Source organism: Notolepis coatsorum, assembly GCF_963971535.1.
Source record: "Notolepis coatsorum genome assembly, contig: SCAFFOLD_268, whole genome shotgun sequence".
In the NCBI taxonomy this organism is placed as follows: Eukaryota; Metazoa; Chordata; class Actinopteri; order Aulopiformes; family Paralepididae; genus Notolepis; species Notolepis coatsorum.
Window position 1 is genome coordinate 241,691 of NW_028172854.1, and position 12,368 is coordinate 254,058.

At 48.6% G+C, this 12,368-nt stretch overlaps 1 protein-coding gene across 1 annotated transcript in view; it reads right to left on the reverse strand.

The window, feature by feature from the left end:
* LOC311247965 (CUB and sushi domain-containing protein 1-like) overlaps window positions 1-12,368 on the reverse strand; it is a gene marked incomplete at both ends in the record, with an annotated part of 213,058 nt that overhangs the window by 133,278 nt on the left and 67,412 nt on the right. Inside the window, 3 exon segments of the mRNA XM_084338937.1 lie at window positions 838-1,026; window positions 2,647-2,862; window positions 10,699-10,815. Of these exon segments, the coding sequence (XP_084195063.1) occupies window positions 838-1,026; window positions 2,647-2,862; window positions 10,699-10,815 (522 nt within the window).

The window sequence follows — 12,368 nt, forward strand, 5'->3', positions numbered from 1 at the left end:
TCTCACCCTGGACCCCAGCCTGCTCTACCTCCTCTCACCCTGGACCCCAGCCTGCTCTACCTCCTCTCACCCTGGACCCAGCCTGCTCTACCTCCTCTCACCCTGGACCCAGCCTGCTCTACCTCCTCTCACCCTGGACCCAGCCTGCCTGCTCTACCTCCTCTCACCCTGGACCCAGCCTGCTCTACCTCCTCTCACCCTGGACCCCAGCCTGCTCTACCTCCTCTCACTCTGGACCCAGCCTGCTCTACCCCCTCTCACCCTGGACCCAGCTTGCTCTACCTCCTCTCACCCTGGACCCAGCCTGCCTGCTCTACCCCCTCTCACCCTGGAACCCAGCCTGCTCTACCTCCTCTCACCCTGGACCCAGCCTGCTCTACCCCATCTCACCCTGGAACCCAGCCTGCTCTACCTCCTCTCACCCTGGACCCAGCATGCTCTACCTCCTCTCACCCTGGACCCAGCCTGCCTGCTCTACCCCCATCTCACCCTGGACCCAGCCTGCCTGCTCTACCTCCTCTCACCCTGGAACCCAGCCTGCTCTACCTCCTCTCACCCTGGACCCAGCCTGCCTGCTCTACCTCCTCTCACCCTGGACCCAGCCTGCCTGCTCTACCTCCTCTCACCCTGGAACCCAGCCTGCTCTACCTCCTCTCACCCTGGACCCAGCCTGCTCTACCCCCTCTCACCCTGGAACCCAGCCTGCTCTACCTCCTCTCACCCTGGACCCTGCATGCCTGCTCTACCCCCCTCTCACCCTGCGTGGCAGTAGTAGTAGTTGTAGTATCGTGTGTATAGCTATACAGCGTGGCAGTAGTAGTAGCAGTGTGTGTATACCTATACAGCGTGGCAGTGCATCACTCCAGACCCGTCTTCCTCCACCCAGACAGGTGATCCTGCTGTCTCCTTCTAGTCGGTAACCATGGAAACACGAGAAGACCAGTGGGTCGCCAACTCGGAATTGAAAGCCCACCCGCCGGCTGTAGGCCGGAACGCCAGGGTCCTCGCATGGCTCCAGGTCATATTCTGGAAACACACGCACGCACACACACACGCACACACAAACACACACACACACACACACGCACGCACGCACGCACTCACGCACGCACGCACGCACACACACACACACACACACACAGACACACACACACACACACACACACACACACACACACACACACACACACACACACACACACACACACACACACACACACACACACACACACACACACACACACGTTTGTTTATGTGAAATATCGGGACATTACATGGACTTACATGCATTATGTAACTAACCCTAACCTTGTTATTCCTAACCATAACCTAATAATAACCATAACCATAACCTAACCCCACGATGGTCCACAAAAATCATATGAAGGCTAACATTAATACCACATTTTATTTTGCCATTATCGTTGGTAAAGGGAAATCCATTCACACAAAATATTCTAGAAATCATCAATATATATAATTACATAGTCAAATCTGATTCGTCAAGCCCTGCCTATATCCTAGATGTGTTGGTTCATGTCCTCTTTGTGTGAGCAATGTACCAAGCCAAATTCGTTGTACATGTAAATGTACTTGGTGAATAAAACTGACTCTGATTCTGATGTTCAACATATTCCAGGAATTAATTTCCAATATAATGTCGTAATGTACAGTACATTTTGAATTACTTTCAGATTGAATTTTGTAATTCAATCGGAATGGTGTAATTGTATTTTTGCAAAAGATACTTTCTCCCATCCTATCCCCTAAGTTTGCTTCAGTTGGTGACTAACTATGTTTCCCAGAATTACTTTTGACTCCTCACTTATAGCTAGATTACATACCTAACACACGTCAACCATTGGCGAGTGCCCATTATTGCATAATGTATCCCCTCCCTACTTGCCATTTCCACACGTGGAATGCACCTGATTTGCAGCTAGTGGTCAGTCCGAAGTTCTCTGTTCCCGTTTTCAAAGAGACAATGGTTGTTCGCATGTCAACTTTCTCTTTTTCTACCCAAAGTTGAACCTAAAACATTTTAGCGATACGATTTGTATGATATTGTTAGACCTCGAGTCATATTTGATCTGCAATGCTTAGTTCAAAAGTGTTATCAATCAAGGTCAAATATTGACGTTTCAGTCTAAACAGACATTGTGTTGGTGGTGCTATAGTGACCTCTAGAGGCTGAAACTAGGGTGACACGACTCATTAGATCTTTAACTAGATTAGCTAACAGCTAATTGGAATATTTGGAATCACATGGGTCTGTCTATCAATCAGGGCAACACTGCAAAATGCAAACATAACACTATGCTAGCTAGGGAACATAACAGTATGCTAGCTAGCGAACATAACAGTTTACTGGCTAGGGGACATAGCGCTACGTTAGCTAGGGAACAAAAATAACACCATGCTAGCTAGGGAACATAACGCTACGTTAGCTAGGGAACAAAAATAACACTATGCTATCCAGGGAACATAACGCTACGTTAGCTAGGGAACAAACATAACACTATGCTAGCTAGGGAACATATATTACTAACATATATTAATATTATGTGTATTAAGGTACCTCATTGTTGGGGTTATTAGGGTAGTAATGATAAAATATGATTGCCTTAAATAGTTTAATATTCTCACCTGAGAATGTGATATTAAACCCTTCGTAGCTCATGCTGAAATCGGATATGAATCTCAGCTGAGCGCTGAAGTTGCCGTACAGCCCAGCCCTGACACTAGGAGGCAGTACGGAGCCCGTGAGGCGGGCTATGGGAGACAGGAAGCTGCCATCTTCAGTGATGGACAAGTAGTCATGGTTCTCTTCTAAATGGAACGTGTGGAACACCAGGTGCACACCTAGAGAAAGAGAAGGAGAGAGAAGTAGAGATAGGGAGAGGGACAGAGAGGTAGAGGGACAGAGAGAGCGACAAAGAGGGAGAGGGACAGAGAGGGACAGAGAGAGCGACAAAGAGGGAGAGGGACAGAGAGGGAGAGAGAGGGCGACAAAGAGGGAGAGGGACAGAGAGGTAGAGGGACAGAGAGAGCGACAAAGAGGGAGAGGGACAGAGAGGGACAGAGAGAGCGACAAAGATGGAGAGGGACAGAGAGGGAGAGAGAGGGCGACAAAGAGGGAGAGGGACAGAGAGGGAGAGGGACAGAGAGGGAGAGGGACAGAGAGGGAGAGGGACAGAGAGAGCGACAAAGAGTGAGAGGGAGAGGGACAGAGAGGGAGAGAGAGGGCGACAAAGAGGGAGAGGGACAGATAGGGAGAGGGAGAGGGACAGATAGGGAGAGGGACAGAGAGGGAGAAGGACAGAGAGGGAGAGAGAGGGGGACAGAGAGGGAGAGGGACAGAGAGGGAGAGAGAGGGGGACAGAGAGGGAGAGGGAGAGGGACAGAGAGGGAGGGACAGAGAGGGAGATGGAGAGGGAGAGAGAGAGCGACAAAGAGGGAGAGGGAGAGGGATAGAGAGGGAGAGAGAGGGCGACAAAGAGGGAGAGAGAGAGCGACAAAGAGGTAGAGGGAGAGGGATAGAGAGCGAGAGGGACAGAGAGGGAGAGGGAGTAAAAATTAACCTAAAATTAACAATAAAACACACACACACACACACACACACACACAGACGCACAAGCAAAGGTAAACATCTCGCACACAACAGAAAACAAACAAGTCCAAACCGCAGTGTAGTTCAACATCTCCATCGTAACATTATCAGGGTGGCGGTTTGTGTTGTCATGACAACCAGCATACCTGTCTTATGCCACAACTCCATACATATAAGAACTATGTGTGTGTGTGATATTTTACTGTGTGTATGTGCGTGAGAGAGAGGGAGAGAAAGTGCATGCATGTGTGTGTGAGAGACATTGGGTGTAGCCCATGTGTGTATGTGTGTGTGTGTGTGTGTGTGTGTGTGTGTATGCTTACACAAACACATACACATACACACACACACACACACACACACACACACACACACACGCACACACACACACACACACACACACACACACACACACACACACACACACACACACACACACACACACACACACACACACACACACACACACACACACACACACACACACACACACACACACACACACACACACACACACACACACACACACACACACCACGTACGCCCCCACACCTTCAAACTCCCCAAAAGGCCTCAGGAAATGAATTGCTATCAGCCCTGATGAACTCAAAACCCATTTTCCTCAAATAAACTGTTTAAAAGGACATAATCCTGTTAACTCTGTTAAATCATTGTAGAGAAAGAGAGAGAGAGAGAAAGAGAGCACACAGTCCAGCTAGGATTAAATTAGCATTAAACTGCCATTTCGTGATATCGAACAGAACTTTCAATCTCCCCATTCTGAAACCATGCACTCTGGGCTGAGAAGAGAGACTGAATAAAATATTATACACATTCTTACACTTTCATGTGGGGAAACAATGATTACACTTTCAACGATTACATTTTCTGAGTACACTATGCATATGAATATGTATATATATATATATATATATATATATATATATATATATATATATATATATATATATATATATATAGCGGTGGGTGTGATTGTAAAGAGGGCCCGCTACGTCTCACGGGAGAGAGACAGGCGTTTTTATTAGTTTCACCGCTCGCTGTCCTTGCAGGAATACCGTGTCAGGGCCAGCGTTTTGGGAGCTTTGTGAGCGCATTCAAATCAGTGAGCCTCGGGGTGTAAAGACGTGAAATTAAAGCACGCCTCTGTGTTTACAGGACACAAACTTTGAACGCTCCTTTTTGGGTTTAAACGGGAGGAAGGGATTCTACACGGCACGGAAGGGTTAAATGTTTAGAACACACCGGGTAATGTGGGTCACGAGCCGCGCGCTCTCACCCGCACACAGACAGCCAGCCAGCGGCCCTCCCCCTGAGGCTGGATCCGGGGGAGGGAGGCGGCGGTAGACAGCCCCGCCGCTGGGGGAAATGACAACTCTGCCCCACTGACCATCCACCACAGGGGGGGTGGGGGGGAGGGGGGGGGGAGGCTGGACCTGACGGCCGCTTTGTTTGCCTTGAGTCGTAGAGCGTGCAGGGTTAGGAACACCTGCAGCCCGGGGCTAATTAAGGAGACAAACTCTCCAGGAGAGGAGGTGGTGGTGTTCCAGCCAGGCTGCTCAGAGGAGAGAGGAGGAGGAGGAGGAGGAGGAGGAGGAGGAGGTGTTCCAGCCAGGCTGCTCAGAGGAGAGAGGAGGAGGAGGAGGAGGAGGAGGAGGAGGTGTTCCAGCCAGGCTGCTCAGAGGAGAGAGAGGAGGAGGAGGAGGAGGAGGAGGAGGAGGAGGAGGAGGAGGAGGAGGAGGAGGAGGAGGAGGTGTTCCAGCCAGGATGCTCAGAGAAGAGAGGAGGAGGAGGAGGAGGAGGAGGAGGAGGAAGAGGGAGGAGGATGAGGAGGAGGAGGAGGAGGAGGAGGTGGAGGAGGAGGAGGAGGTGTTCCAGCCAGGCTGCTCAGAGAAGAGAGGAGGAGGAGGAGGAGGAGGAGGAGGAGGAGGGAGGAGGAGGAGGAGAGGAGGAGGAGGGAGGAGGAGGAGGAGTAGGGAGGAGGAGGAGGATTAGGAGGAGGAGGGAGGAGGAGGAGGAGGAGGAGGAGGTGTTCCAGCCAGGCTGCTCAGAGGAGAGAGGAGGAGGAGGAGGAGGAGGAGGAGGAGGAGGAGGAGGTGTTCCAGCCAGGCTGCTCAGAGGAGAGAGGAGGAGGAGGAGGAGGAGGAGGAGGAGGAGGAGGAGGTGTTCCAGCCAGGCTGCTCAGAGGAGAGAGGAGGAGGAGGAGGAGGAGGAGGAGGAGGAGGAGGAGGAGGAGGAGGAGGAGGAGGAGGAGGAGGTGGAGGAGAGAGGAGGTGATATGGATAATGAATCAGAGTGGGACAGTATGTCGGTTTCAGATACATTGTCACAGACAATGGGTCTCATTCACCCATAACGGACTTAGGACAAAAGATCTGACAACATGTTGTCCTATAGCAGCTCCATTTAAGACATTTCCGGGCCAATTTTGGGATTCACCAACGGTCCCTTCTCCTGGATTCGGTCTTAACTAAGAGCAGGATTTAGGAGCGCTGAAGAGCAGTCGTATAAGTCGGACAGACTGGTGTGCGCCGTGTTCTTAAGGGCTTTATTTGGGGAGGAATCGTGGCGATTGCGTTCACGTCAACTCTATACAGACATCCTTGGAATTAAATAATCATAATACTAATAGATAATGATACACATTTTGTTTTACATTTACAGTTGTGTCTCAAGAGAGGCATCGTGATGTCCGATAATAAATAAAAACACTACACCGACACTGCAAATGACAGTGGATAAATAAATAAGAACGAAAGCTAATCGCGTGGATATAGAGATAGTGGAATATACTGTATTAATATTCCATATTTATACTGTCTTGTTGCACGCTCCTGGCCACCTGTTCAGCGCGCGCGCACACGCACACACACACACACACACATACACACGTATTATGCACACACACACACACACACACACACACACACGCACACTGTATAGCCTACGTGTGTAATGAATGAACAGTAGGCTTATATTATTCGAATGACTTGTTTCATTAGGAGATAGTAGATGCTGTATGCGCTGCCCTATAGAGTACGTACAGTTCGTACAGTACACATCTTTTAGCATGACATCTTAAGGCCGCCACAGAGTCGGGCGTACTGTGAGCGGACCCGCATGTCCGCAAACGTTTGAGGTTTCAGTCAAGCGTAGCGCCGCTTACCAATTTCCTACATTTCTCGTGCCAGTTTACTACATTTAATGCAGGTCGATGTCAACCAACACACGCCGAGCAGCCTTTTGTTTTTGACACCGGTGCGCGACGCCTCTGTGGAGTCAACAAAGGCAATGACCGGGCCTATACGAAGGAGATTGACGACTTCAGTAGGAAGAGGGTGAACGTCTCTCCTGTCATCACTAGGGGGCAGGAGGTGGAGATAGTCCAGTCCTACTATAGGTACCTTGGTGTCCACCTGGACGAGTCTATACTTCCCACAAGCAAGTTGTCCTTCCGCGTTGCTCTGATTGGCCACTGACGTTTCTGGTCATGTGACATGTGTGCCCAATCGCATGACGAGCAGTGCCCATTTCCGCGTTGGAACAGCCTGCAAACGACCTAACGCCTAGTTTATCACTGGTTAAGCTTAGGCGACTCTTTCGCAGTGGGTTAAGGTTAGAGTTTGGAATCAGGGCTGGTGTTCTATCGCCCTGCTCTAAGACAAACTCTAACCTTAACCAACTTCGAAAGAGCGCCTAAGCTTAACCATCCAAAGAACTTGCCGTCACACGATTGGGCGCACATGTCACATGACCAGAAACGTCAGTGGCCAATCAGATCGCGCAAAAGGACAACTTGCTTGCGGGAAGTATAGACGCCACCTGGACAGCAAGCTGGACTGGAAGCAGAACACTCTGTTCAAGAAAACCCAGTCTCTGCTTTCTTTTTCATTTGAGAAAGCTTAGATCCGTTGATATCAGCAGGTCACTTCTTCATGTGTTCTACCAAGGTATCCTGGCTAGTGTCCTTTTGTATGCTGTGCTCTGCTGCGCGGGGGGGGGGGGGGGGGGGGGCAGCATCACGGTTACTGACAAAAAACGTATAAATAAAATCATTAAAAAGGCTGGCTCAGTGATTCTATCTTTTAGCTCATTCTATCTTTTGAAGGCCACCCTCTGTACAATATATTCGATGCTCTGCGAAGCTCATTTAGCGATAGGTTTCTGATGCATCGATGCTTCTACTGAGCGATTGAGAAGGTCCTTTGCTCCTGCTGGGGTAAACATTCTTTAACGAACACCGCTAGCTCTGTGTTGAGATCGAGGCTCTCTTCTTCTCTTCTTTTAACTGTTATGTAACTTGTACTGTATGTTATGTTATTGTTTCTTGTTTGTGTATTTGTATTCGCTCTGGTGGCAAACCATGTTTCCCCTCAGGGATTAAGAATAAAACCATACCATACCATACCATACCATACCATACCATACCATACCATACCATACCATACCATACCATACCATACCATACCATACCATACCATACCATACCATACCATACCATACCATACCGTACTGTACTGTACTGTAGTGCACTGTACTGTACTGTAGTATAACTACAGTATGACTACTATAGGGCAGCGCAGTATCTGCAATTTCCTATTAAAACAAGTCATTAGAATAATATAAGCCTACTGTTCATTCATTATGCACGTAGACTATACAGTACGCGTGTGTGTGTTTGTGCGCGCACGTGTGTGTGTGTGTGTGTGTGTGTGTGTGTGTGTGTGTGTGTGTGTGTGTGTGTGTGTGTGTGTGTGTGTGTGTGTGTGTGTGGTGTGTGTGTGTGTGTGTGGTGTGTGTGTGTGTGTGTGTGTGTGTGTGTGAGTGTGTGGTGTGAGTGAGTGCACGCTGCGGCAGGTGGCCAGCAACAACACGGTATAAATATGGAATATTACTACAGTCTATTCCACTATCTAGCTATAGTGTGCTGTTGATGACAACAATACATTTGAATCCGATCTCATTTGATCCGTCGCAAAGCGCTTCAGCTCCACCTGGTGTTGAATACGGGGATCGATCAGCGCATGTGTTGCACACGGCCCTCGCATTATAATGAGCTGGGGGGGGGGGCGTGTCTGTATGCAAATGAGGTCAACCTCTTTACGTCGGGTGTTAGGGTTGGGTCACTCCCACACTACCAAGGGTTAACGCTTTATTTCACTACCACACTACAGAAGGTTAACCCTTTCACTACCACACTATACTATATAAGGTTAACCCTTCCACTACCACACTACATCAGTGAGGACAACATCCTCGCCATCCTGTTTCTCTTTTGTTGGCTTTTTTTTATTATATTTTGTATATATGTAAAATGAACAGATATATTTTAGTTTTTATACTTGTTCGAAAATACAAATCTTTCATTCATTCCTATTTACATTTTAACGTGAACCTACTGCAATGTTTTATTTTGGTTGTTTTTGGGAGCGACGGAGATCCAGAAAAGGGAAGGTTGAGTCTTCAAGCCAGTGGTGGGAGGTGGAGAAGGCCCATATATGAGTGTTCTATCAGCAGTACACCTCACACTCTACACTACAGCCAGCACCAGTTCAGGCTCTGGAGCAGGAGGTCAGAGACGCTGAATGTGGGTCACTCACCCCTGAGAGCTCTAGTCTGTTGCAGCGTAAGAGGGAGGAGCTGGCTATATTTTCACATTTTTATTAGTATAAGAGACAGGGATGCTCCCAGTAAATGTTTCTTTTAACTTGGGAAAAATCAGTGGCCCCAAAAAGAAACAGCTCGTCTGTCTCGGCCTTCCTGAGGGAAGGGTGACCACGGACACGGCTGCGATGAGAGAGCCTGCGGGGGACCTTTACACCCCCCTCTGGGGGGCGGAGGGGCTGTGACGAGGAGTCAGCCGCAGAGCTCCTCCTCAGGGGCTGCCTCCGCTGAGGCCTGGGGGGGAGCCAGCTGCTTTGGATGCTGCTGCGCTCACCTTAGAGGAGCTCACATCATCAGCAGTCAGGCAGCTGGTTCCTGCAGGTCGTGCCGCTGGGATAGACGGGCTGCCTGTGGACTTTTATAAGTGTCCCTGGGACCATCTGGGGGTGATTTCCTGGAGGTACCGGTGGAGTGTTTGCAGAGGGGCTCATTAACAGCCTCCTGCGGTCGAGCAGCTCCGCCCCCCTGCTGCCTAAGAAGAGGGACCCTGCTCTTTTAACAACCTGGAGACCTGTTGCTCTTTTATGTATGGATTACAAAGTTATCTCTCTCTCTCTCTCTCTCTCTCTCCTTCTCCTCTCTCTCTCCTCTCTCTCTATCTCCTCTCTCTCTCATCATTCCCCCCTCTATCATCTCTCTCTCTCTCTCTCTCTCTCTCTCTCTCTCTCTCACTCTCTCTCTCTCTCTCTCTCTCTCTCGCTCTCTCTCTCTCCACCCTGTGAATGGTATGGTGTTACTACTAGTGTGACGACCCTCCCCCACACTGTGTTGTCTTCCAGCTGGGGAGGCTCGTCAGCTAATTGGTGCACACCTGGGCCGGTGTGTCCCAGCAGGACATCAGAGAGAGGCTTTTGGTTCTTTGTTTGTCTGGTTGCCGTTGGTTGATTATTTGGTTCTTTGGTCATTTGGCTGTTACTTTTGGTTCATTTGTTTTGGTTGCTTTTCTTTGCTTTTACACCGACACATTCATGCTGCACATACACTCATCCACACACTGCTGACACACTGATACTCATATATATTGGCTGCTCCTTTATATTACTGACAATAAATTCTTTGTTATTTCTTAAATTGTGCCTGTGTCTCCTATTCTTGTTGCGAGCTTGAGCCAGTTCGTAACACTAGTAATGCATATAAATGTGGACATTGAACCACACAAAAAAAATTGTAAAATTAGAATCTATTATTTAGAATCTAAATAATGAAAAAGTGGTGTGCTTATGTAAATAGAGTCCTTGCATGGAATGTTTATGTAGTTGTTTCTTCCAGGACGGCTGCATGTAACCATAGCAACCACTATTTTGAGCAAGAGACAACGCTAGCCATGTGCAAAACAAGAGAGAGAGAGAGAGAGAGAGAGAGAGAGTGTGTGTGTATGTGTGTGTGTGTGTGTGTGTGTGTCTTACCTTTCCCGTGGGACACTTCTATGGTCCAGGTACAATTGAGGGAGTTTGGATAGAAATCTGGAAATCCGGGAGACAGGATTGTCCCTGTTTTACCAAACACATACCCTCCACACAGGGCTACGCACACACACACACACACCACACACACACACACACACACACACACACACACACACCACACACACACGCACACACACACACACACACACACACACACACACACACACACAACACACACACACACACACACACACACACACACACACCACACACACACACACACACACACACACACACACACACACACACACACACACGCACACACAAAAGAAGAGAGTGAGAAATCATTTCTAACCATGTCTTTGAACAATTGAAAGGAACACGTCGCCAACATTTTGGGAAATTAGCTTATCGTCTTCTCCAGAGAGAGAGACAAGAAGATAGATACCAGTTTCCTCTCTGTGTGCGTTCAGTAGAAAGCCATCTGGCTGCATGTTAGCCTAGCTTAGCACAATGAATGGAAGCGGACAGTGCCGGTTAGCCTAGGCATTGTCCAACTAACACCTCTCCCGAAGGCGTGTTCCTTTAACACACAGGCACTTGCACACATATATCCAACGCATACACACGTACACACACGCAGGGGCGTAGCTGGGGGGGGGGGGTAGCTTAGGATGATTCCAAGGGCCCAGCACTGGGGGGGGGGGGCCAAAAAAAAGATATTTTTTTTTTTTTTTACTAGACATCACTCAGGTGTATTATTGATGCTCTCATTGATACTATGTATGTTTCTGTGTGTGTGTGTGTGTGTGTGTGTGTGTGTGTGTGTGTGTGGTGTGTGTGTGTGTGTGTGTGTGTGTGTGTGTGTGTGTGTGTGTGTGTGTGTGTGTGTGTGTGTGTGAGAGATATATAGAGAGAGAGGGGGGGGGCTTTGGTAGACTATTGCATTGGTCCATTCATTGAAGATGAACGCAATGCGACATCCTTTACTAGGCTCACCCACCAACAGTGCAGGTGCTGAACTGCTGATCCGAATGTATAGGTAAAAACCATATTATGCGTTTTCATCAATAAAAAAATTACCAAAAACAATTTCGCTTGCGCGCTTATGCGCGCTCGCATTCACTGGGGGCCTACAAATTCTTTCATGGGGCCCAGAATCTGGAGCTACACCCCTGCACACACGTACACACACATACACACCAACGCATATACACACACACAAATGTGCACGAGCACACACAGACCTGCTATAATGTGTGTAAATAAGAGTAATAAAACGGACTATGAGGCCGCTTTCACGCCTATAGTTTGGTAGGCTGGTGATATAGGGGTGAACTTGCGACATTGTTGCATTTTTTATTTGGTTTAGCGTTCACCACACGCGCACCAAACGGTCTAAACAAAGTCACGTGATCACGCAGCCAGCCTTTTATTGGACATAATTGTGAATCCCATTCCCATACCTGCCGACATTACGCTGTAAAAAAAAAGGGGGGGGGGGCTTCAAACTTGCAGGAATATGTCTTTCATTTTGGTCGTTTCGTCCTCGCTCCTTCCCGCTGGAGGCCGGCTGTGCACACTGGAGAGGCACCGGGAGCTGTACGGTTGCTCTGGGTTGTGTGCAGGAATAATTAAACGTAGTGTATGAAGGGGATAAAATGGTTTCT